The sequence below is a fragment of the Leuresthes tenuis genome, unplaced genomic scaffold, assembly GCF_036924035.1.
Source record: "Leuresthes tenuis unplaced genomic scaffold, fLeuTen1.0.hap1 SCAF_15, whole genome shotgun sequence".
Lineage (NCBI taxonomy): Eukaryota > Metazoa > Chordata > Actinopteri > Atheriniformes > Atherinopsidae > Leuresthes > Leuresthes tenuis.
Window position 1 is genome coordinate 19,491,384 of NW_027325369.1, and position 25,880 is coordinate 19,517,263.

Consider the following 25,880-nt stretch of genomic DNA (forward strand, 5'->3'; position numbering starts at 1 on the left):
TCGCCAGAGAAGACGTCATATGACGTACAGACGCAGCAGCGTCAACAACAACAATCTAGAGGCCGCAATAAATGGTATGTTGTGTATTAACTTATTTATTTTGTGTGAACTGGCAGTAGACTTGACTGTGAGTGCGCGTGTGTGTGAAGTGATGTAACATTAAAGTAAGTATGATTGTTTTTCTGAATTGAAGACCTAACGTAACTATAAAAGTCAGTGAAGTTAACATTATGACATTTTCATATCTGTCATTAGCGAAGCTATAACGTTAACATTAGCATTAGCATTAGATTACCAGGTGATGACATTTTCTCCTGTTCTCCTCTGCTCTTATTCTACACAGGCTCCTGAGGTGGAGGTGGATGAATGAGGACATAACTAATGTCACAATTTTTATTTATTTCCACCTTTTGTGTAATAAAAGCTGAAAAAGTACTTGTCCCTGTTTTTTATTTCATACTGATGATATTTCATGATTTTTCACCACTGCAATAAAAATGTCATCAATTTTCATTTTAGAAATCTGGTCACCTTATTGTAACCTATATTTTAATTTCACTGAATGGGGGTAATGCGCGCAGACTCAAAGTAACACTAGTTACTATGGTAGCCATTTAACACATCGCCAGAGAAGACTTCCTATGAAGTATAAACGCAGCAGCGTCAACAACAACAATCTACAGGCGGCAAAAAGGAAAGAAAATTAGAATAGCGGCCGCAATAAATGGTATTTTGTGTGTTGACTTATTTATTTTTGGCAGGGGGTTTTTTTGGGCTGATTTTTCACCTTCGCATTGAAAATATCCCCGATTTTCATTTCACAAGTCTGGTCACCTTACTTTATAAGTCTAATTTTTCTTTTTTATTTACTCGTGAAATCCCCGAATTTTACAATTACAGCTTTTCAAATGCAATACTTGCTTTTCAAATGCAATACCGCCGTGAAAACTGTTGCGGAACCATGTCGTTGACCGTGTTTCACTCCGGCTCATTTATACAACCGGAACAACAAGGATGTCGATAACGTTGTGGATATGAATGGGTGTAATTGCTGGTTATGTTAACCTTAAAACCATGTTTTAAAAGGATAAACGTGTAAGAAAAATAAGTCACGCATTCAGCGATGGAGTGTGACATTTTGGACTCTTTAGAGCAGCTCAGGTAAGCTAATCCACTGTGTGCGCATCGGCTAACTGTTTAACTGTGCGTTTACCGTTAGCTGCTCTGAGCTGTTCGTTTGCGTGTGGCCGTGTGGTCTTTGGTCTAACACATGTATTGAATCCATCTTCGCCGTGTGTGGCTGTCCGCAGCTATGACGGCCCTCTGCTGGAGGAGAAGGCGTTGCTCCGAGCCGCAGAGGAAGGCCTGTCCTCCCCGGAGTATGTGGACCTCTGCAGGTGGTTGGCGGACGGACTGAAGCCGCTGTGTGAGCTGGAGGAGAGTCTCACCTCAGGACCAGGTGACATTGCCTCTTATTTTGACGTATTTGAAGGTGTTACTGTTCAATTTAGATACATTTTATTTTTTCGTACTTTCTTATTTAATGGCCGTATTCAGTTGGACTTTTCCATTTTTATAGAGCTACTATAGATGCAGTAGTTGTTTTTAAGTTCTATATTTCCAGCTGGCAACACCTCAAGACGTTTTAAAACAGCCACTGTTTGTCAAGCTGAACTGTGACTCTGCTCCTTTTATATGCAATCTCGTGTGTATAATGAATTTATTTAAGGATGTTTAGGATCTTGTGTAAGTGTCACAGTTAATAAACATTAATTTGTCCCTCTGTCAATGAAAACAGGAAGAACCGCACAATTGCTGCAGTTATCTACTGATCAACTTTATCTTTATCTAACTTGCAGTTTTTCCACTTGCAGAGAGTTTAGTTGAAGTGAAGTGTTTTCACTCCTTTAAGGCCTTTTTCTCTGTGTTCTCCCTGCAGATGACGTGGACAGCCTCCAGGTCGAGGTGAGCGGTTTGCTGAAGGAGCTGCACTGTCCCTATGAAGAGGCCGTTTCGGGGATTCTCAGGGGCAGCGTGCGAAATACAAAAGACCATCTCAAGGTTCTCTGTATGTAGTCGGCTTCCTCAATCCGGTCAATGTTCCTCAAACTCTAGATCGGGCGCTAGATTTAAGAATTGATCCCCCTTTTTTTCGTTTTCTTTTTTAGTGTTTCTGAGCTCTGAGCTTCAGGCGGCTCAGATGGTGAGAAGCGGACGAGCCTCTGAGAAACACCAAGACGAGAGTCCAGTTTTTCAGGAACTTTCAGCAATATGTGAAACCCTGAAGCTGCCAGAGCCCAGAGGACAGGAGACTGCAGGGCTTTTCTCTCGAGTCCAAAACCAGGTGAGACTGTTTGTGTGATTATATTTATGGCCAGCAGGTGGCACTGCTTACAGCCACTGAGAAATCTGTTTTTGATTAATTCTTTTTGAAGTGCTACTTGTTTGATATGTGAGTTAAAGCTCTTCCGTGGCTGTATAATTTGACCACAGGGATCCATATACGAACATATCCTCTCTTGTTTTTTTTCTTTATTGGAATCAACAATTGATCCTCATGTTGTTCGTCTTCACTTATTTATGGGCTTCAGAAGGTCTGGGACTTAAACTCTTCGGTATATTTAGGAGGCCGTCGCCTGTCCCGCAGTCAGCAGCATGACGCACGTGCCTTTGCCGACGCATTTTCTTGATTTCCTTTTTCCGGTCAAACAGGTTCAGTTAGATTCTAGTGATTCCTCCACAGAGCGCCTGTGTAGCTTCACACATACTTTACTTTAGAGTATGTCCTGTAATGCCAGTAATCACGTTCACTTTGTATTTCCAGTCCTTGTATTTACACACAGTGCCCTTACATCAAGTCATCTGTTTTTCCGCTCATGTGAGATTTAGTTTCCTGATGTTCTAGAGTATGTTTCGGCATGACGCCGTACTTCTTTATCCCGGGGAAAGACACTGTTTCAGTTTTGATCGCTTACTGTAACTGACTTTAATCGATGTTAGAAATCCATTTCAAGCATGCACGCTTTGTTAAGAGATCCAAATCTTTGTCATCATAGGTTGAAAAAGTACTTCAAGATCTTCCTGACGCCTCCATTGGAAATCCAGTGCTGAAGAAATGTCTCAGCAGTGAACAGTGGGTATGTAGATCTGTATGTCAGTATATCTATATTTTTGTTAGGGTCTGCTTAACGCAGACCCTGTTACTGTTACTAAGGTGACTTTGGCCTCACTTGTGTCCGCAGGAGACGCTGCACAACATCAACAAAGTGCTGTCGTCGGAGTATGAGTGTCGCCGCAGGATGCTGATCAAACGGCTGGACGTCACCGTTCAGTCATTCGGATGGTCGGATAGAGCCAAGGCATGTTTGTGTGTCTGTGTGTGATAAGCACATGTCATGCGGAGGAGTCCTTTCTTTGTACACCAGCATGGTTTTATCTGATGGAAGTATTCAAGCCTTTTCTTTTTTCTTTTAGGTGAGGGTGGACAGCATGGCAAGAGCCTACCAGCCGAGGAGACACTCGCTGAGGCCACAGTCCACGGTGGACATGGCCGAGCTGCTGGCTGCCAGAGAGGACATCTGCAATGTGGTGAAGACCAGCAGTGGCTCCAGCAGGGAGAAGACTACGTGTGCCGTCAACAAGGTAAACAAGTAACACCCACCCCCTCCAAAATCATTTAAAAACAGGCCAAAATCTGATCGTTTTCCCTTTCTGTATTCCTCCCCACAGATCCTGATGGGAAGAGTACCAGACCGAGGAGGACGCCCCTCTGAGATACAAGCCCCGCCTCCCGAGATGCCGCCTTGGCAGAAAAGACAAGATGGTGGAGGAGGAAGAGGACGTGGAGGCTGGGGTCAAGGTGGACGAGGTGGTGGTGGTTGGGGAGGAGGAGGAGGAGGGGGTGGTTGGAAAGGACGAGGAGGCTGGAACCAAGGAGGACACGGTAGACAAGGAGATTACGGAGGACACGGAGGAAAGAAAGCACGATACCAGTATTAGCATCTGCTGACTGTTTGTCTTTTTAGGGGCATGCAGTTATGTACAGCATCAGTTTCACACGACCTCACTTCAGTTTTGTGGCGTTTTATCTCATCAAATGGCTGACTGACAGCCTTCAGTGGAAAATCTTCCACTTTTACATGATTTTATGCAATCCTGCGTTTATATTCTGTTTTTCATTGGTTTCGGACTTTTTCTGAATTCAATATTCTCATCAGTGCTGTTTTTTTTTTTTTCCCCTGTAAGACCCATTGATTAAAAGAACATCTACTTTTGTACGCCGATAAGAACAAAAACACTAAGTGTGCTTATTACAGTTGAGTTCTTTAATCCACAAGCTGTGCTTTTTAACTTAGTACACTGTTGCCAGTGCGGGTAAGAAATTGTTCCCTGGCAAAAGAAAAATTCCTGATCAGTTATCGGCGATCGCAGCGTTTTGATAACTGACGGCTCTGCTGCCTGACGAGGTAACGGCCCGACGACCACGCATGAGGATCGGACCCCTAACCCTGAGACTTGACCACTAAATCAAGCTCCGGTGCCGCTGTATGACCCTCAAATGCATCTTGTACATTAATGTGTAGGAAAGTATTTAATTTTTATGTATTTCACATTAGACTGAAAAGTATCACATCTCCAATTAGTCTGTGCCAGATATTTATATCTCGATAGGGACCTTTCATCTCTGATTTTAAGCAATAAATGTCTCTTTCCAACAATGTGAACTCCTTCATTAAGTTGATGTGATTAACATCAACCACAAGATGGCACAAGAGAGTGAAAAAAAAAACCCACACAAGCCTCTGTGGCTCAACATTTTTCCTCAGTATCAAACCATGTTTTTTTTTTTTTAATACATACAGTTCATACATAGTTTGTACAGTAATCAATCTTCATTAAAGCAGAATTTTACATTGTGTACATTATGAATAACATAGCTGTACATGGACAAAAAATGTACACTTTGGAAGCAAAAGCCTCTGCTTTCTGCTGCCAGACTTCAACTGTAACATAAAACCAAAAGCAGGACACACGCCACGGGTCTCAGAACCAGTTGTTTTGTTTTTCTCCAGTTTAACAAGATCACGGGTCTCTGAAAAACTTGTGAACAAAAACAAAAGAATCAGGGCAAGTGAAATAAAGATTACTTCGAGTTGGCACCTTCATTTAAAAAAATGAAACAAACTAAAAAAAAAAAAAAAAAAAAAAAGCTCATTCAAGTCGTCCGATAGCTACTTACAGCGTCCGTAAACGGATTCGATTCGGATTTCAGCATTTAATGTACTATTTACAGCTGCAGTGAAGAAAAGGAAAGGAAAAAATAGACTTGACCCGACTCCAGTCTGACATGATGATACAAGGAGGGTTCGCTGGCCGTCTGTTGGCCGTTTATTAAAGCAGGAAGCGTCTCTGCTGGGAGGCATTTCTCATCGGACTAAAAACAAGCCTGGCAGCCAGAAAACTGAAACTGGAGAGGTGCTCTCCACTGAACAGCCAGCACGCTGCGGCACATCCTCCTGGCTCTGCTGTACTGCAGCTTTTGCAAAAAAAAAAAAAATGTCGATCACGGCAATAAATTACACTGAACTACAGTTGTTTATTAAAAAAAAAACTTTAAAAAAACCACCACACCCTCTCAGCTCTACAGTGTCGATACTGCTCTTTTCTCAATTTAGAAAGAAAAAATCTAAAGCAAAATTCCAGTTTTACCCAAAAACCTGATAACATTTTAAACCCCCCCTTTAAATGCGGCTTTCATCTTTACTTCACGGTCCATCGTCATCCTCTTTTAACAGGCGTCTCGTTTCAGACGAACATGTGTCGGGATTGATTTTCAAGCACACTTGAAAGTTTGGAACGCAGAACTAAACCGATGCACTGATTTCCGCAGCCCTGATTCACAGATGCTATCATTTCAATCCAAATGGTGGAGGTGCTGCGTGGGATGGATGATTCTCCTTTACGAGCCTTCCCAGCACACACAGATGTCCCTCTTATTCTATCAGAACCGATGAAGCGACAGCATTTCCCAGATAGATTTTCATTCTCTAAAGTCTCCTCGGACGAAATAAATGTTTTTGGATAACACATCTATCATAGAGGTGGGGGTTTTTTTTGTAAAAAATGCAGCTTAATATCGGTTGTTATGTTACAGCATGGTGCGATGAAAGTGCTGAGCTTAAAAAAATAACTTTAGATAATACTGTTGGGAGGCACAACACAGTCTTGATGCCTCTTCATGAGGCATTGCGTCTGTCTTATATATATCCAACATTCCACACCTTCAATTTGATTTAATACTTGGCCAGAACAACGTCCTATTTTTGGCCTCGACCTGTTCAAGCAGATTCACGCAGCTGCATTAATGCTGTACGGTTTGGCATAAATGCTAACTCCACCCTGCAATCGTCGGTGTCGTTTAGCTCAATAGAAAACCTTTGCTCAGATCAGCCGAGAGTTCCGGAGGTACTGGATGAGGACCTTGTAGATGAAGGTGTACTGAGACAACATCTGCACCATCATCATCCTCTGAGCACGCAGCGCCATCAAAACCTTCGGGACATCCAGAGTCTGGAAGACCAAGCGATTCCATTTAGGCTTAAAATACCGAAACGGCAGATTAGAAAGGTGTTTAAAATGGCCTCTGCTGAGGACCGGTACCTCATTGTGCTCCAGGCAAGCTATCATGATCTCAGACAGGATGACGACGCCGGTCCGACCCACTCCGGCGCTGCAGTGGACCAGCACGGGTTGGTTGGTGTTCTTTGGGTCACTGATGCTGTTTGTGTGTCTCCGGACAGACTGGACCTCCTCCAGGTAAGCTGGAGAGAGATGAGAACACTGACTTCAGAAACATATATTCAATATTCTGACTTCATGTTCTTAGAGAGACTCTTGGTTAAAGTAGAGATTTGAAAAGATCCCACTCACTAATGAAGCCTTTGAAATCCTCAGGACAGCCGTGATCAGGCCAGTCTGTGTACTGCAGATGCCACACTGTCCTCTCTTGACCCGTCAAGAGGTGTTTGATCTTTAGCCCCGTGGTGGCGTAGCAGCCGGACTCTGTGCGGAACCGTGTGGTGATCTTAAAGCGGCCGTATGTCACCGTGTTGTGCCGTGAGCCAAGCCGGGGCCAATAGCGGAAGCTCTTCTCTCGCCCGCTCTCCTTAAGGAAGAGGATGATGTGGAAAGGTCAGCCAAGTGCGGATGAGAAATGCCCAATGAGGGTTTAAATATAAAAACCGACGCACCTCTTCAGCAGTGACCATGGCGATGATGGAGACACCCTGTTCCCACACCATCTGCCAGAAGTCCTGACACGTGTTTGACAGAGGACCCTGTGTGGCGATATAACTCCACTCCTGTCCACTTACTGTTATCTAATGAAGTGACAAATAAGGGACAGTCAGAGCAGCAAAGAGTGAAGAGTTAAAGCAGAAGAGACAGTAATGCAGGACGAGCAGAGGAGCTCATTCAGATATGTGGTAATGTAGATAGGATCACTCTGAGTCATCGGTAATGCAAGAGTTAAGCCATGAGATGTAAAGGAAACAAAAAAAAGGAATTTCAAAAGAGGAGTATGCGCAGAGATGAGTGTTAAGGGAAATATGTCTGAAGTAACATAGAGGCTAACGAGTTTTATCCCATCATAATAATGCAATATAATTGCCATTATAGTGCAAAGAGACACATTTATGGACTTCCAAGGCATGAAAAAAGAAATCTGATTCACGCGGTCTGTAATAAGATGTTTAGCTTAACTTACCCTAATGTGTGATGCATTGATGTAGCCCATGTTGTTCTCTTTCGTGGGAACCAGCTCGACTCGGTTGTCGTCGTAAGGCAGGACATCTTGGAAGCGGTTTTTGTCTCCGTTCTCTGGCAGCTGGGCGATGGTGCACTCGCCTCCTGGATGGCGCTTTGGGATACTCTCGTACTCTTTTAACAGCTCGCCCCTGTCCATGTGCTGCTCCAACGCTTTACACTGACATACCAGAACAGAGATGTGCATTGCTGTCATGAACAAAAAGAACTTTGTTTCCCCACGTCGGCTTCAAAGCTCTGTGGCAGGCCGAAGGCATACAGCGCCCCCACCCCCCCTCCTTCATGCATCCCTCATAACAAAGTCTAATAATAACAAAACTAGCACCTCCTGATAATCAACTTTTGCTTGGAGCATCAAACGTAAAAAAAAAACTAAAAAAACATGCATGTAAAGCTACAAAAGAGGAGTTATTCAATAAGTAAGTCCGAAGAAAAATCCAAACAGTGGAGTGACTTACCCTCTCATCATTGGAAGCTTGCTCGGGCTCGTCTTTGGCCTCGTCGTGCATTGGCTGCCTGGACACTGACAGGCCATTGAGCTGGGCAACCTTCAGAGGGCCCATCTTCCTCACCTCTGACCTGGCTCCTTTCTTCATCCCCTGGTGTGACAGCAGAGCAGACGCAGAGAAAAAAGCTGGTCATGTACGAGTCTCAGAGAGGGAGAAGACGAACAAGAGGGCATGGACAACACAGCCCTGTCAGGTGTTTCCTGAAAGAATGTTGCCGTTCTGGTTCACCGAGGTAAAGGAACTGCATTCTTTTGACGAGTGACGTTCGAAATCCAGTTGTGTAATTAAACGCTCACCACTGAAACTACCTTTCATCTTTCTCCACGAGTAAACTTATCTGATCGTGACAAAGAGGGACAGAAAAAAAGAAAATGGCGTGTGTACAACGCTCTTCTTTTTCCAAATGAACTACAGAGACCAGTTTCTGTTGAAGCTGCAGTTCTCTGGGATTTTACAGCCACATAAAAACTGCCATCAGGATCCTGCCATGTGGTGATCACATACATGACCAATGCAAAGCGGTTCTCTGATCAGTGACCACTGCTGATCAGCACCAGTGACTGATGTAACTCTCTGTCTTCACTGTCAACAACCCCTGCAGCTACTGCTTGATCCTCGCAGAGTTTCTGTTTCTGTTTTTCAGCAGGTGCACCGATGTCTGCGGGTCATCATACGAACAAAGCTTTTCTTGTGTGATCCATTATTGTTTAAACCAGCCAAGTCTGTTTTCTTTGGGCTTCTTAAGCTTTATTCCATGATAACTTATTGGTCAGGCTCTAAAGCTCGCTTTAACAAGTTAAGAATCAGTGCAGTGTGTTAACACTCTGTATGGAACAACTGATAAATGTCTAGTTACAGAAAATAACTGAATATTTGGGAACAGGACTCACCGGAGGGGGCAAACCCTCGACTGTTTTCTTCCCAGAAGGCACATCAGACACAGGCCTTTTCTTAAAGTCTTTCTTAGACTTTTGCTTGGCTTGGTCGCTCAGGTCGCCCTCGGACACGGAGGGCATAATCCTGGGCTGTCTTAAATCGGACAGCAGATAAAGGGGCTCGCCCTCTTGGATCAGGGGGTGAACTTTATAGGCCAAAGAGCTGGTTATGGAGGGATCCAGCGCAGAGCCTATGGGGTACGCAGGAGGAGGCTCGATGGGAGTTTGTTGCTGAGGTGTAAGTGAGGAGAGAGAAGTCAAGTTGCGATGCTGCTGTGGTGGCTGCTCAGCAACAACTGCCTCTTGTGACAGTGGAGTGTGACGTCCGCTCTCATCCTCAAACTCCTCCTCTTCTCCACTACTGTGAACTAGCATTGTGGCATCAGATAGAGATTTCTTGTGTCCATACTGCACGTTGTCTTTAATGTCTTCCCTCTCCTCGGTCTTTGTGCGTTCTAAAAACACATTTAGCTGGGACCCATGAGAGCGGCCGCCATGCAGAACCGGTGGCGGGGTGGCCGCTTCTGCTGCTGAGGAAGACACAGTTCGCTCTTTGATCCTCACCCCTTCGAGACTGTGTGCCAAACCGGCAATCTCAATGGAGTTACGCTTCTGAGCGTGGTATGGCTGTCTGTGTGGGGGTCCGCTGAAAAGAGGCTCCGAGACCTCCTGTAAGGAGTGCGCAACCGGCAGACTGTCCTCTTGAAAAGTCTGGACTGAGTGGTGCACACGCCTGGTGATGATTAGGTCCGGGTTGCTGCTGCTCACATACATATGACGCGACAGGTCAGGTGTGCTGTTAGCGGGACGGGGATGAGCATATGGGTAAGGTGGAGGCGGTCGATAGACCTGTGTTCTCATGATGTTGGGGGCCGGATACTCTTGTGCCTGTTGTAACTGGACATTTGTGAGCTCGGGGACACTGACTGCCCCCACTACAGGCCTTCGTTCTGCGGGGTAGGGGTATGGAGAAGGGCTGTGGAAGCTGGAGCCCAGATGAAAAGGATAGTGGTGGTGTTGGGATGCACCACCATGCTCTACTCTTATCTCTGGTTGGCTGTAAACTAGAGGGTCTGGTCTGCTGTAGACATAAGAGTTTCCAATGTTTAAGTTCCTCATTGAGTGGCTCTGACGATGCTCTTGAGACAACACCATCCCTCCCCCTGCACCTCGATTCTTCTGGCGCATCACCGTCTCATAATCAGGAGTGGCCCGATAGGAAGGTGGGATGAGAGCGCTGTGACGATGAGAGGGGACATAATCTGGCCTGGTGATATCACTGGTAATGGATGGGTTGGAAGACATAGGTGAGGGCTGAAGATAGTGCTGGGGATTGGTCAGGGAGCTGGTGCTGTGGGCGCTGTACACGCTGCCATTACGTAATCGTCCTCCGCTGCTGTATTCCAGAGGGGAGCAGTCCAGGCTGGTCTGAGAGTGGTAGTAATAACCATTCTGACTGTTCATGTACAGATTATCTATGAGAGAGGGAGGAGATCGAGACAGAATTCTTATCAAAAACAATTCACACTTTTACAATGAGCTGAACAGAAAGCAGCAGTCGCACTGAAGACAACTTGGGGAATCGTGTAAGAATTCCTAATGTTAAAAAGCACTCATTTCCACATTTTTAGCTGCAACCAAATTTGTCACCAGCGCTTACCCTGCGATGATGTGTAAGGCTCAGTGAAATGGCCATTGTAGTGCATCTGCGGAGGAGGCATCATGAAGGCCTGTTGTTTTGGCTGTAAATCAACAATACAGGCATTGAGTCAAAGCTCACATGATTCAAACACTATCAAAGAGCAAAGAATTAAATATAACTCCGTCATAACTTGCTGCTCATAGATAAGGACTGTAACAAACATCATGTGGTGCAACACTAACTACAAAAACTGCGAAAGGAATTACCACACAGTATGCGATTTTCTGCCATAGCATTGTGCGAGTGTGCTCTCAGAAAATGGAGACATTACCAGAGATATTCTAGTGGAAGATCTCCGTCTGACTGAGTTGACTGCTGCCGGCTGGGTTTGGCTGGTGGGGGGGAAGAAAAAAAGAAGGCAACCAGATAAATTCAATTTCATCTGACCATATCACGACTAACAATGTGTTTTCCCCAACACTGTGTCTGTTTTAATGAAAGGTGAAGCAGGTGAAGTCTATCAAAATATGTCAGTGTTTTTCTGTAAACCCCAAGACTTATCTGATACAGATCACCAGCAAGCATGAATGCCTATGGTCAATAATTACATAAGAATGGTCAACATAGGAGGAGTTGTGTGACATGTTTTCACTGTCTTGTGTTAACACACAATACTAATTCAGAACTTATTATGGACGTGCTTCATGTTTTAAAGTATACTTTTCAAAGACAAAGTATATAGATCGGATTTTTCTTCCTGTTGTCATGACAACAACCCCCCCATGTGAATTCCAGGTGATCTGAAATCTAAATCTGTAATTCATTTAACTGGAGGAGGAGGGGGTGTCATGGTAAACTGTAGGTGGTGGCTGACTGTGATGCTCACCCCTTATTAGAAGGCAGAGAGGGACGTGAGAGCATTGGAAAGCGAGGAAAGGATAGAGTGAGAAGGGACTTCTGGGAGCCCTCAGAAGGCAGGGTGTCAGACTCCTCTCTGAAGAGAGAGGAGGAGAGGCATGAGGCTACACCGAAGAGGAGACTCGCGTAGGAGACAGTGAGGAACAAAGAGACAGGAACTAGGCTAGACGTGTTACAAAACAACTTACAAGCTACTCTTGTTAATCTTATAAAACTTGAGCCTGGCCAGACACATCCGGCACACATATTTAGAGGTTTCCATGTCTTCCTACACAAGAGAGGAAAAAGAAAACATTAGGTGGCGAGACAGGTGGTGCAGAGGTGGCGTTTGCTTGGCGATGTTCAAATAAAACACTCCTGTGTATACTCTCAAATACTTCTACATTGTTCCAGGTAATGGTATGTGACTTAATGACTCAAAAAACTCACCCAAACAACTTTAAAAAAAACCCACAGAGGCTTTGTTAAACCAGCCAGTGGTATGATCCATGAATGCGGAACGCCAATTGTGCTAAATCAAATAAAAGACAGCAATGTTCCCAATTATAGAAAGAGATGAGACGCTGCAGTGGCAGCAGAGACTTACAGTCTGGAACTGAACACTCTCCTCTCTGTTGGCCAGCTCCAGGGCAAAGAAGGACCTATTGTGACTCATGTTGTTAATTTCATGCCACCTACAAAGCCAATTAACACAGAAAGGAGGAGGAGAAGAGGGGAAAAGAAGGAAAACATAAACAAAACACAGGATGTCACTGTAGTCCAAAAACCTGCAGCCTTTTCAAACTGTTTTTATCATCCCTTGATTTAATCGTTTTGGGAGCCAATCAACAGCCTAGAAATAATGCTGGTGTAGAAAAATATTCATGAATTTCAGTACGCTGGCGTGTCGCGCTCTCAAAACCCCTAAAACCAATCTACATGACTCATTTGTCCTTCAGTCACATTCAGTTCCACAGAGCTTTTAAGGAGACAGCTTTTTCTAAGAACAGCTGCAACACAAATCTAAATCTATAACGAGAGTTTTGTTTTTTCCCCCAATCACTGCAGAGTCAAAACTTATAAAAAAAAGTGGGGTTTTTTCACCATTTTCTGGAAAAAAACAACAACATGCGCTTGTTTTCAGGCTTACCTGTATAACAGAGAGGGGCGTCCATTCTTATGCTTGACAAAGATGCCATCGAGGCAGGATCCCAGGGTCACATCTGTGCCTGTACTGTCCTGATTTAAAAACAGAAAAGAGATGTTCTTCCTGATTCTAGTAAGCCAGTGTCCTGGTTCTTGATGTTTTAGGCTGCGTTTGGGCGCTACAGGCCCGGCCTTAGACCTACCTTGGCCTGATAGCTCTCCTGACCATAGCCTTCCATTTTCTCCACCTCCTGTGTGTACAACATTTCTGCCTCCGGGGCAGACAAACCTCTGAGGACGACAAGATGGCAAGAAAATATATAGACTACCATACTGTAAATATACTACGACAGGAATACAATGGATTAAAAAAAAAATTTAAAGTAAAAGTCACAGTAGACAAAAGAAAAACTTGTAAAAATAAAGTTGAGTTCTAGCGGGCACAGTGACAATTACAGCCATGAGATGGGACATGAAACAGCTATCTTTGGCAACCAGGCTCAGAACAGATTGAATAAAATCGGGTTAAATGACTCGAAGGCAGCTTAGTTTTTTTTCCTCCAAAGCCTCCTTTCAGATCTAGTCTTCGCTTAAACCCTCCCCTTACTGCTATTTTTAATGGCATTCATCCCATGCTTTGTGAGCATTAGTGAGTCTGTTTCAAATCCTCAGTCTGACGCGAGGAGTTGAGTGTTACGCTGAGTCTGAGCACGTCAACAAATGCATGAAGCTCTGAAGCCGTCATCAGCTGAAAGCTCCTAATGAATATATTTGACTTGCTGTTCAAATTCTAAACAATTGATCAAGAATTTAGCAATTTAGAAACAATTTGGGACCTTTTAAGTAAAATTACTAAAAAGATTACAAGAAATGACTAAACTACAGACCACATACTGCCCAAGTTCTTCTTCTTTTTTTTTTTTTTTTTTTAAAAAAAGGTGTTTGTCTGTCGATCAGCAAACAGAATAGACAGACCGATGCTTTGAAAACACGCTCACCTGAAGGACTGATACAGAAGTGCCACTTTCTGAGTGGCCTCCTCCAGCACTCGCTCATCCTGAATCCAGTCCTGCAAGCACAGTTAGGGCTGAGCCGCTCACATAAAGACTCACAGAAAAGCTGAAATATTTTCCAGACTCGTGCTGCAAAGGACAAAAATGCTTACGATAGGAAACAGCGCAAACTTCTGAAGGAAATCCTGGGAATCATACCGATTGAAGTCTCCAAAGTCAGCTGTGGATGAAAAGAGATGATGCAGCTAACAACAGGAAGAAAAGAAAAAAAGGAGCAACACATACTCCATGACTCATCCCTAAGGATAAATCTCATCATACCCATCTCTGAATTTAGTACAACACAAATAGCCATTGAGAAATTGTAGAATGCCGTATTGCTTTTGGGGGGCTGCAGCACATGATGACACGATGGACTAATTTTAGGAGACGTCCATTTATTGCTTCGGACTCTGACAACATCGAGGTCCTGAACTATTACAGCCTCAGGCTGCCTTCTGGCAACAAACATACAGCGACCCAAGTATTCTAGGTATGAGTAGTAGGTTAAAAGCTGCAACTGTCCTTCGCAAACAGACTCCATGCAACACTAAAACAGAAGCTCCATAACAGCAGTGTTTGCAAGTTTTCATGTCTCATTAAGCAATGAATACGTAACAAGAGCACGTGGAAGAAGTTTCATCAAGCTTTCGTCCTGGTTACACGCTTAATGCTGCTCGGGCATTTGAACATAGCTGCAACAGTAAGTGATCTCAGTGGCTCTGCTATGCTAACGTTCAGGCCAGTAAGTTGCAATGCCTGATATAACTTTGCCAGCTGTGTTTGAGATTCTTCCTGCTGGGCAAAAGTTAGAGGACGTGACAGAACTGAAGATCGCGCACAAAGTCTTGACAAAGTAAAGTAAAGTAAAGTAAAAAAAGTGATCTGTTGATGCCGAAAACCTACAGTTTGGTTTAAGTCTACTGTCCAGAAATGACTGTGAGACATGGAATGTTTTCAGCGCAATTATTTGCAGAAATTTGTCTAAAATGACAGCAAATGACCTGGGATTCGAGGCTCATAAACTCTACAAAAGGGTCTTTGCAGAAACAACAGGCTTAAAAAACTGACTTGTCGATCTTACCTTGCACTGCCAGGCTAGCTAAACGGATAGCTTGGTCTAGTGAGCATGTGATCCTTCCCTCCAGGACATCCTTCTTCAACTGTAAGTAATACTGATATCTATGGAGAGAGAGAGAAGGGTGGTAAGTTAAGAGCAGAGAATGGGCGAACATCTGAGGACCAAATATGACAAAAACAGTTGTGAAGTCTTTACAGAACAAAACGTCAACATTCAGCAGTTTTAAAATGTAACATTTTACATTTAAAGGCCAAAAGAAAATGCACGGGGCAAATGTATATCTTCAAACTATTCGACCCATTATCTATTGACCATGCATAAGCTCTTAAAAGAAAAGGATGGGTAGCTTATTGTCAACGCGCAATTAGCTTAATGTCCTTACTTTGAATAGGTTACAGCCCTATTAACATTAGAGGTTTTTTCAAGTCACCTTGTGATCTCCTGTTGCAGTTGGGTGACACTGGGTATGTAAAACACGACTCCAAAGTAAACCGTGGGCTCCAGCCCATATTTATCCAGCTGCTTCTTCAGCGCCTTCTCCAAGTCTATCCATCTCTGCTGGTTCTGCTTATTGAAGTACCACAGACTGAAGTACGTTATCTAAAAAGCAAAGAAAGCAAGGAGGTGCATTACGACTTCATCGGAAAGTGATCGTGGATATCCGAGGGTGCCTAGCAAATATGTCGTTCCGATAGCGTTTCATATCAATGTAGTTAAAGCACACGCAAGAAAAAGAAAAATGTTCAGCAACAATGGCGGCCTGTAAATGTTTCCCGCAGCCACCTAAAAGCTTCTTCCACCCGTCTGATGGAAGTTTCTGCTTTTTTGTATAAGTTAAAGTAATTTTTTCCTTTTTTTTTGTTGCAAAGGTAGATTTCAGCTCCCGACAAACGTTTCTTACTGAGCTTACATCAGCACTCCATCAGGAAAAACGTGAGCCAGTTTTAAACAGTCCATCAATTTCCTTTCAGTGGACGTGTGCTTCATGCTCATGTCCACCGGAGAGACGCGTGACGTATGCTTCAAACTTCACTGGGTGACGCAGGGTGACCCAAGTGAACGCCTTTAAATTCATTCAGGTCATCCAGGTCATTCTGGTAAATATAAAACCCAGGCGAGTCTTAACTTTAAGGAACACATTTAACATGAAGAAGGCGTGTCAAAAAAACTTATTTTTCCTTTTTCATTAACATGTCACAATGTTCAGATTATACAGAACTGGTACATTTGTATTTGTATCTGAAGACGTATTAAAATGACGACGAGGGACGCCAGAACATCTCTTCAGGAACTACAAACTTGGGGGGTGTCACAGTGTGACAAAAGTGACCAAATGCAAGCATGAACCACAGTAAAGATTCCAAAGCTGACTCAGCGCCACCTCTCCTGACCACACTGGTGATGCTCTTTTAGAGTCCGGATTCGTGTTTGCAGGAAACTTTTATAAAACACCACCACTTGTCTGCTTAGATGTGCGACGAGGTGTTTGCCAATGCATTCATGACCAAATGAAAAAAAAGAAAAAAGAAATTCCTCACGTTACGAGGGGGGCAAAGATCATGAGAGATCACGTTATACGAGCAAACAATGACAAACTGCTTATCTTAGTCTCTGTTGTCCTGCTTTTACCAGTTTCAAGAAGGAATGCAGGCCGAGAAGAGCCCGAACTGAAACATTTTGCCGCTGAGATGTCCTAAAAAGAATCCATCTGCGAGAACAATCAGCACTTGTAGTGAAAGAAAACTACACATACCTCTCTTAATTCGAGTCTCTGGGCTACTGCCTCCAAACATTCCTGTCCAGTGCTCTCCACCGACAGCGTGAACTCAACAAACTCTCCATTGAGAAGCTGAATTCGAGTGACAAGACAGCTCTTGCTTGAAACAGTATACCTTCGAGTCCTTTTGAGTTTTAAGCCAAATGGCAAGGGCATGTTTCACAGTTCCTAACAGGAGGAGTCTTCACTTAGTCCACAGAAAGTATTCTCCTCGCTGTCAACTCGAAAACTGTCAGGATGTTACAAGTCACGAGGTTCATCTTTAGGTGACAGATCTGAAACGTAAAAACAAAAAAAAGTAGGGAAAGGAGATCTCAAAACATATTCTATAGAACACAATACACAACTAAATCATAGCCCTGGTGACAAATAAAGCCTGGTCTTATTCATCACGAAAGAAAATCTCACAATGCGTTTGCATTTAGCATCAGCCTTCCTAACTGGAGTGTCAGTGACACAGGTCAGGACCAACACTTTGCTCGCCGTAAAGTAATCCTCTTTAACGCTGTACTTTGTTACCAACAGTGTTTACATCAGCCTCTCTAAACCAGACAGTCCTGTGCGCTCACGCTCAGAATAACTGTGTAAAAATGGAGGAATGGAGAAAAACTGGACATGACTGTCTGACCTAAACTACGCTCAGTATGTTCTAAATTATTTCCCCAAGCCTGTAGTTAGATAATCCCCTCCCGGAGAATAGTCTGGTCCAAACATCAACCAAAGCGACCCTGTTTGAGAAGCAGCGAGCTACTATACAACCCACGTTCCTTTTTTTTTTTTTTTTTTGTTAAACCTGAATCCAGGACACACTGCGTTTCAAATGCTCCCCAATTTCACTAAAGTTATTGTCTATTACATTTCAGGAAGTGTAATCCCGTTTTCTAACGTATGCACGGAACACCAAACTTTCCATAGTAACTTTCAAAATGCACCATAAATTAGCCTGAACGCTAGCCTGCTAACCTATCCTCCAGCAAATAGACGACACCCTTGAGAGGCTGACGTCGCCGGTAAATATTTTGGGAGAAAAAAAAACGTCAACGTTACCGTTAGCCACCAGATGCAATTTAGTAGTCCAACTATTGTTCGGTCCTTAATAATTCCGCTATTGAGGTCAATGACATACGTCTATCTAAATAGTTTAGGGAATTTGAAGCAGTTTTATTTGCCTGCAGTTTGTTTCTGGATCAAAACTAACGAAGCACCCCATGCCTCTTGGTCCAACAGTTCACTCGAGTTCCAAGCGTGTTTCGCTTCCTGGGATTGGAAGAGCAACAAGTGTTTCCCGTCTAAATCCGCGGTGCTATATTTTCAGTGTTTGCGTTTTCGGCTATCGTTTAACACGCAAGATAAAGGGTTTACACTTAAATGCGACGATACGTGAGTGCAAACTGGATGACTACCTGCATTTCCTCGGAAAGGGGATTCAAAGTTACTATAGCACCACCCTGGCGGAGGAATACATGGAGGTTTTCGGTGCCATGACATCAGATAGCTGGAATGCTGAGCGCTGAAAATGCCAGAAATGGGACAGCTGTCACGCACTGCTGGCTGCAGACCTGTTTGTTTACCTTTTGCATCGACTAACCTCACCCGACAGCTGCAATCGCATACACGTAATGTTGAGCAATGCAGTATTTGTTTGCAAAAGGATCACAGACGTGGTCTTTGAGTGATTCGTCTCTTTTAGTCGCACTACTCAAATGAAAGCATACAATAAGCGGAAGAATAACAAAAATAAGAATAAAAATCATTTATTGCGATAGAAAGACACTCTCTGGTTACAGTCAATACTTAGTTGCTAAGAGGCATATGTTAAGACAAACACAACATTTACTTGTAACAATGCTCTCTAGAAATCTGAAAATGTTTCAAAGGTATAGCTACACCGTGAGCGGGCGATTCGCTCAAACTAGAGGATGCGTATGATTCAAATATTTAACCTGGCAGTCATTACGGAACCATTAGAGTCGTGACAACTTAAAACAGGACCAATAATAATTCCAAAAATAATTTCTATTCCCAATTTACAACATCCCGAATAAAATACTGATATTTTTCACTGAGCTTTTGTAAAAAATTATATTTAAAAAGAAAAAAAAAGCACAACAAACTAAAACACGTCTTCATGGTGGGCTTTTGCAAGACGCGAAAAAGCAGCGCTTTCTCACCCTTAAGAAAATTCTACTTTCGGAATTTTTTTAACTGTTGGGTCTTTACTCTGCACTCTCTGTGTTTACTCGCCGTTTTATGAATGAAAACAAACTAACTTTAAAACCCCACACATGGAAACGCTCAGAACTCATCGTCGCTCACAGAGGCAGGTACATTTGGGCGTCGCTCTCCGGAGTTTTCCACGCGTTCACAGTCCTCATCGCTGGACACGCGCAGCGACGCAGACAGCCTTCTCCCCAGATCTTCAAGCTCATTCGACTGTCCATCAATGGGAGTGTTGGCTTGGTTCGGGTCACCGTTCACAGTGCTGTGCTCGTTGCTGTCAGTGTGGACATCATTTGCTGTAGTTGAGTCAACCTGATAGAAATCCTTCGGACTATTACCTTTACTATTGGTAACATCGTCACTGAGTGAAGGAGAGTCGGTGCCTTTTGCCTCAGTGTCGCTCACCCCGTCCTCCTCATTTATGTTGACCGAACTAGTTCTTTCAGGAGAACACGAGGGTGTCGATACCAGGATAGGATCACCATAGTCAAGCAAGTCGCTGTGTTTAATGAGCGACACATAAGTGAACGCGTCATTGTCTTCTTTGGTCCTCACTTGTCTCACTCTAGGTTCCATGTGTGAAAACATCGAATCAAGAAGATCATCCTCCTTTTTTTTAGGGTCATTATCAGAGGTGGATATGTTGGCAGGCCCTTCAAAATCTTTACGCAGCACTTCCAGAAGGTGGCGCATTTTACCCTAAAAACAAGCACGAGAACATCTTCAGAAGCCATAAAGGAGAATTGCTTTGTTGGTATATTACTCATGAAAAGGATGCGCTGACCTCATTGAGTCGATGCAGGTTCATGTCAATGTGACGCTTCATCACCCGGTCCAGGACCCTTGAACAGAAGCACAGACATTTACATTTTAGTAATCGCCCAGAGGCTAGATCTTTTGAAACATGTTACATAATGAACCAATCTATCCACCAAGAATTAATCAAGAAGTGTCGAGTCTAGTGTATCTAACATACTATGGAGCACACACGTGATAACACTGAAAGCAAACAATTCACAAGGAAAACCTGTCAGAGATGTGCCCCCTGGACAAGATATCTTCTGTTACAGCAGAAATGAATTCAAGGTACATCAACTCTTCCTCCCTGTTGGAAAAACAGACGAAGGCGCTCATTTCAATTGTTCTGTGGATTCACTGAAGCCGCACACCGTCAAATCTCAACTCGCATGTAAACCTCTGCTCATTAAAAGCAGGCCTTTAAAATACCAGAGAGAACTTACTCAGCAGATACGCGCCTCATTGTGGGAGATTTCCCACCTTGTGGAGTGAACCTACAGAGTGAGATGCAAACTCTTTTAGAACTTTGCTGAAAACACCACGCGTCTGACATCAAGAATAAAATGCAACAGGATGTCTCCACAGCATGATTTCACCTGGATGAGGAACCGAAGAAGGAAGGATGTTGTCTCCTGTTTGTTTGACTCCGATGTCTTGGTGCTGATAAATATGTGGCGCTGGCCTCATCCTCAGACCACTCGTGCTCTGTAGAATATTCCTGTAAAAATTCGGTCAACAGTGTCAATACATAATGTAACCGGTGTGAAATGTTCATGGAAATGTGTCAGTTTTATTCTGCTGCTGTCATTTTTGAAAGGTAAAACAAATCTATAGATATGACTGACCCTGAGATAAAATAAAAAACAGACAAAGTTGGTAAGGGCATCACGGTTATGAGAATTTGTCATGATTTACAAATGATGATGATAACAATCAAATGGAACCCTCAAAATTACCTGAGATGGCTCACTGAGTTCCTGTGTATATTCTTCGTTTTTAGTGCTGCAGAAAAACAACAGAACTGAAATAAATTTAAAGAAACTGGAGAACAAACTGCAAAAGCTACATTCATCAGACACACCGCGGATTCCAACGCTTGGTCCATACCTTCCGTGATACGTCTCCTGTCGCGTCATCCTTGAGTGACTGCAGTCCTGAGTGGGTTTCCTCGGCGGTGCCCTGTAGTAGCGATATTTTGACAGGTATGAACTCTTATCTGATTTCAGGGTCCTGGGAGTAAACGGTTTGTCATGAGTAAAGTGCTGTGAATGTTTCTGGATCAGATCTCCGCTGTACGTCTTCTGGACAGGGTCCTGGAAGGTCTTGTAGCCACCCTGATCCCTCAAAGACGCCAGCGAACACGCCGACTGCTCTCTTTGCAAAGCCGCTTCCGGGCTCCGGTACTTTGTCTCTGACGCCGGGCGAATGTGACGGAGATAAACTGCGTCCTTGGCATCGAAGGAGGTGGTGAATCTCGGGCTGGAGACAATGGAGCTCCTCGAGCAGAGGTAGGGGCTGTCGCACTGCACAGATAATCTACTCTAAAATGTAAATGCAAATTCAATCATATGTTGTGAGGACAATGATTTGAATACTGGGCCAGTGTGTTTGTTTTTCTTTGAAACATATGTTAATATGAGATTAAGAAATTAAATGAAAAAGTGTCTAACTTGACTTCATACCTGGGCCGGGGAGCAAGAGGTCCTGCTACTCCTCTGTAAGAAAGAATGGGCCGACTGGGGACGACCTTCTCTCCGCAGCCGCTCTTGTCTGATCTGGTCATTGTCTGTAAACGGGCGAGAATGAAAGTGAGAAGACTGTCGTCTCTGCGCTGTGGCAGGAAAGTAATCCATGTTATAATCTACGTTTGTCTTTGTTTCAGCATCTGCTTTGCTTGTTTTGTGATCGACTCAGTTTCCTGGGATGACTTTAGGTTGTCTAAAGACAACATGAGGAACTTCCTGCACTTAACTCCGGGGACGTCTGGATCGATAGAAATTCTGGGATTGCACAGTCATAAGAGGGAAGTTATGACCATCTTTACAGAAGAGGAAGAGGGGGAGCTGTATCCTGTCCTCCAATCTAATAGATGTCTGTCTTATAGTTTTGCTCACTGAGGCTTCAGTCTGTGCAGCAGTCGGCCTCTGCCTGTTCCTCGACCTCATTTTTACCAGGATTGAGTGAAACGCAAACAAAAAACAGAGGGAAGCCATTTGCAAGCCACTTAAACCATCTAATTATTTAGAAATAACACAAAGAGAGTATATTAAATGTTTCAATTGAGAATAAATTGAGCCAAATATACACTCCCTTTGAATTTAGTGCCAGCAGTTAGTTTTGTAAAAAAGTTAAGTCAGGGACAAGTTTACCACTGTGTTGCATTACTTTATCTTTTGACTAAACTCTGGAAGCATACAGGATGGGTTAAAACCGCCTGCTGTAGTTTTGAAAACAAAATGTTTTTTCACACTTGCTTGAACACAGGTTTGAAGTCGATAAACAGAAACGAAAATTGTATTTTTCATTGCCCCGGCAGGTCAACCAGCCTAGCACCCAGACTTCTACATCAGAGCCAGGCTGTTGTAATGCGGGCAGAAAATGGCATGACAATGTCTCGCAGAAGTTGACATTTGTTGTTTCACAACCTGCATGTGTTGTTCACCATTAATTCTGCCTTCACAGACTTAGCCACACCAAGGACACGAACGCAACCCGATACTATAATGTTTTTTTTATTAACCGTGTGGTGATAACAAGCTGGGAACACAATGTCTTTTCCGGATTTCGGATACATATGTTTCGTTGTTCCTTTCCTCTCACATTTTGTGACAAACTCTGTTCACTGACAGCAGTGAGTCCGTGCAGGGATTTCCAAGGTAGACTAGCGTCTGATTTTAATGACGGATCACAACATTCTGGGTTGTCGGACATTTTGACGACGCATCCTTCGTTGACAAACAGGATAGCAACCTTGTGAGTTCAGAAAAAAAAAGCTGCACGTAGCACTTGAACGTAAGGGTAGTTATTTCGCTAAGAATAAAAATACTTAGACTTCAAAATATATTGTGAATAAATATATTCTGCTTTAGATATTTGACACTTTGATACTCACATTTCACACTTTGCACCAAGCTTTTGGGCACAGAGTTATCAATGGCAGCTGTGGAAAAGTTAATATTGTTATTAATAATATTAACACATCACATCCACATTACTGTAAAGGCTAAGATGTATGCCTCCCATACACAGAGACTCACCTTTAGCTGAGTAAACCTTTTTGTAATGAGACACCATGTGGTCTTTAACGATGGACTGTGTTAGCTTGCTGGAGGAGCGAGGACAGAAAGCTAAAAAGACAAGACAACAAAAAGTACGTTATGTAATTCAGCGTTCATCTTACAGTGACCGAACTCACTGACCCTTGTTGATACTTACGATTGCTTTTCAGAGTCTGCCCTCTAACTCCACGGCTGCTCCCTAAACCAGACGATACACTCCCTAAAAAAAAAAAAAAAAAAAAAAAAAAAGAATCCAGATGCAAACTGACCTTTTAGATACAGTGAAACATTCAAGTCATTACTCAAACATGGTGCAATGTATCTGCAGTACAGAGCTTTACAGATATGTTAATATACTTGGTTAGACACAAGCAAATTAAAGGCATCTCTACAGGCTTGGTAGAAAATGTGACTGACATGATAAAAATGGTAAAACAGCCTTTAAATGTTCTTAAGTAAATATGCAAATGACTAAAATACTGAATTTCCGTTATATGCCAGATTTAATCATTTAACACGAGTACATTTTTGTTGAAATTTGTTGCAAGCAATGCATGAATTTACAGAAAATAATAGGCAGGAAATAAATACATCAGAATGACAAAGTCCAAATTAAACACGTTATTTGGCGTTAACATTATATCACAAACCTAAGTTCCTGTCTGGTCTTAAGATGTCAGGTTTATCCTCCATACTATCAGTGTGGCTAGTGGTTATTATTAAAACCAACTTGACGACCCCTTATTATTATGAATATGTCACAGTCAGCTTGTTCCTACGTACAGGTAGCTGCCTAAGCACAAACTGAATGCAATTCCCTCTGCTGATTAGTCAACTGGTTACGTAGCTAGCCAATGCTAATATTGTTAGGATACCTGTTCTCGACTCCATTGCAATGTTACAGTCAGCGTATCCCATTTTCCTCAGAACTCTCACGGAGGAGTGAAGGTAGTGCTCGGGCACATCCAGGAACCTCGGTGTGTTTAACCGGGAACATGTTGACGCAGCAAAACAATCAAGCAACCAATGTAATGGTAACAGACTTTGCTAGCCTAAGCAGATGGAAAGCAAAGCTTTTCGGTCGCCATGCTGGTTGCTATGATTGCCTCCGTCATCACGTCAGCATCACGCTAATGCGTAAGGAAGGACGTCCCACGAATCAAGGCAAGCGGCCAGGATTAAAATAGAAAGTGAGGCAGTGCTCAACAGTCATTGGTCAATAAGAAACTGCAGAACAATAGTTCAGCGGGCTATTGTCTTTCGATAAATGTACATAATATACAGCATACGTGCTCATGTAACAACACAAAAAAACAGACAATATGGCAAATATCCTTTGTGCCTATTTGTGTTTTCTCACATTGTAATTTTGAGGTGTGGATGTTATAGTCAAAACAAGTTCTCCTCATACTGCAGACAGGCAGGATGAAGCAAGTAGGGCCAGTGTAAAACCCATGAAACACAGGACCCTAAATATATTTGGTCCAGGTCATAACGAGACATCTGTGCTGGAGTGCCATGCTTGCCCATTTGCAACGAGATTAGAAATCCACCTGTAAATAATGGAGCTTTATAGAAATGTCTTCTTAACAGGAAGTAGAGACCAAACAATAATCCAATGCTGTTTGAACCCCAAATCACCTAAGGAATAATTTAAGAACTAGGACTATGGTTTTATTTTGCCATAGATTATTTGTAGTTGCATTGAGATCACAAGAGATGATACATTTCCCATTCAATAAGTATTAGTGACATAGAGTATATGCATCACTGATGTTTGAGATGTGGGTGTATGAAGGCTTGCTAATTTAAGGAAATGACTACAGTCAATAATTTGTATGTATTGTCATAGAAAAGGAACAATAGCTACTCATAAATGACCACATTCTATTCAGGTGTAATTGACAGTGTGACAGTTTATGGACAATACCAAAGTGCTTAAAACCACAAACTACAAAGAATTCAGTGATTATTAATATAATAATTTGTATTTTTCCCTGTGAAGTGAGTTGTAAAACTTTACTAGTGGTTGATGTTGATATAAAGCATGTCAGATGAGACTTTAGCTGCTGACCAAAACCTAGAATGAATCAGTGTTCATGTGATGAATTTGTGATTGTTAATCAAACTCATGTCCTCCCCAGAGTCTTTAATCTCTTCCTGATGCACTGTGGCCACAAATAACCACACCGTTATCAATAGCCTTTTTTTATTCAACAAAAAAACGATCATTGTGTGCCATTATGATAAAACCCACAAGCCTCAGCCTCATTTACTGTAATACGGCATTGTGACAGTCGGATGAAATATGGAGTAAACACAAGTTTGGACTCGAGTGAGCGCACGCTGGCCATGGGATCACTCTGTCAGCATCGCATTTTTAATGCTGCCAGCATTGGAGAATTATTATTGTGACAGGCAACATGCAAAACTGACTGTTTGACCATGTGTTGTTTTAGGCTTTATCAAAATGTTTTTTTGGGGGTTTTTTTTGTGTCATATATCTAATATTTTTTCTTTTTTGTTTTTATGTAAGTCTACTAGAAATTGATTTATGTTAACTGATCAGCATGTCATGCCACAGTCTGAAAACCTTTTGACATTAGGCAACACTTTATCCAGGTTTCACATGTTTTCTTGAACTCACATTTATTTGGCAAATGCTTTTATCCAAACTGACTCCCAAGTTACAAGTAAGGAACACATTGGTGGGCAGTTTTG

At 42.9% G+C, this 25,880-nt stretch overlaps 3 protein-coding genes across 4 annotated transcripts; 1 reads left to right on the plus strand and 2 right to left on the minus strand.

Annotated features, from left to right (window-relative positions):
- The first annotated feature begins 1,006 nt into the window (after window positions 1–1,006).
- fam98b (family with sequence similarity 98 member B) lies at window positions 1,007–4,255 on the plus strand. Its single transcript, XM_072366134.1, has 8 exons — window positions 1,007–1,161; window positions 1,311–1,459; window positions 1,940–2,068; window positions 2,169–2,344; window positions 3,057–3,137; window positions 3,243–3,359; window positions 3,475–3,642; window positions 3,730–4,255. The coding sequence occupies exons 1-8, from the start codon at window positions 1,124–1,126 to the stop codon at window positions 3,997–3,999; spliced, it is 1,128 nt and encodes a 375-aa protein (XP_072222235.1). The 5' UTR covers window positions 1,007–1,123; the 3' UTR covers window positions 4,000–4,255.
- On the minus strand, window positions 4,191–18,290 carry ptpn21 (protein tyrosine phosphatase non-receptor type 21). 2 transcript variants are annotated; one of them, XM_072366132.1, is made up of 20 exons: window positions 17,911–18,290; window positions 16,840–17,138; window positions 15,517–15,686; window positions 15,090–15,187; window positions 14,119–14,186; window positions 13,952–14,022; window positions 13,157–13,244; window positions 12,958–13,046; window positions 12,415–12,502; window positions 12,017–12,096; window positions 11,797–11,904; window positions 11,242–11,302; window positions 10,929–11,010; window positions 9,224–10,743; window positions 8,283–8,423; window positions 7,766–7,984; window positions 7,251–7,379; window positions 6,931–7,165; window positions 6,661–6,821; window positions 4,191–6,570 (listed from the first exon to the last, which is right to left on the minus strand). In XM_072366132.1, exons 2-20 carry the CDS (start codon window positions 17,017–17,019, stop codon window positions 6,442–6,444), a joined length of 3,717 nt encoding a protein of 1,238 aa, XP_072222233.1. In that variant the 5' UTR covers window positions 17,020–17,138; window positions 17,911–18,290; the 3' UTR covers window positions 4,191–6,441. The 2 variants fall into 2 exon arrangements, with proteins under 2 accessions (XP_072222233.1, XP_072222234.1); XM_072366133.1 differs by lacking the exon at window positions 11,797–11,904 and having other exon boundaries at window positions 17,911–18,289.
- A 352-nt stretch (window positions 18,291–18,642) lies between these two features.
- On the minus strand, window positions 18,643–24,263 carry spata7 (spermatogenesis associated 7). The gene is made up of 12 exons (XM_072365212.1): window positions 24,035–24,263; window positions 23,317–23,379; window positions 23,139–23,228; window positions 22,994–23,041; window positions 21,564–21,667; window positions 20,989–21,422; window positions 20,838–20,883; window positions 20,478–20,599; window positions 20,325–20,375; window positions 20,111–20,188; window positions 19,868–19,925; window positions 18,643–19,782 (listed from the first exon to the last, which is right to left on the minus strand). The coding sequence occupies exons 1-12, from the start codon at window positions 24,075–24,077 to the stop codon at window positions 19,159–19,161; spliced, it is 1,761 nt and encodes a 586-aa protein (XP_072221313.1). The 5' UTR covers window positions 24,078–24,263; the 3' UTR covers window positions 18,643–19,158.
- Between the last annotated feature and the right edge of the window lie 1,617 nt (window positions 24,264–25,880).

Coding starts and splice junctions, on each gene's coding strand:
- fam98b (XM_072366134.1), top strand. CDS start 1,124: ATGGAGTGTGACATTTTGGACTCTTTAGAGCAGCTCAG. Junction 2,345..3,056: donor TCTCTCGAGTCCAAAACCAG/GTGAGACTGTTT, acceptor TTGTCATCATAG/GTTGAAAAAGTACTTCAAGA. Junction 3,138..3,242: donor GTCTCAGCAGTGAACAGTGG/GTATGTAGATCT, acceptor TTGTGTCCGCAG/GAGACGCTGCACAACATCAA.
- ptpn21 (XM_072366132.1), bottom strand. CDS start 17,019: ATGCCCTTGCCATTTGGCTTAAAACTCAAAAGGACTCGAAGGTATACT. Junction 15,687..16,839: donor AGAGACTCGAATTAAGAGAG/GTATGTGTAGTT, acceptor TTTGCTTTTTAG/ATAACGTACTTCAGTCTGTG. Junction 13,047..13,156: donor AGGAGAGCTATCAGGCCAAG/GTAGGTCTAAGG, acceptor TTTTTAAATCAG/GACAGTACAGGCACAGATGT.
- spata7 (XM_072365212.1), bottom strand. CDS start 24,077: ATGGGATACGCTGACTGTAACATTGCAATGGAGTCGAGAACAG. Junction 19,926..20,110: donor AGGGGGCACATCTCTGACAG/GTTTTCCTTGTG, acceptor CTTCTGTTCAAG/GGTCCTGGACCGGGTGATGA. Junction 19,783..19,867: donor ACCTGCATCGACTCAATGAG/GTCAGCGCATCC, acceptor GCTTGTTTTTAG/GGTAAAATGCGCCACCTTCT.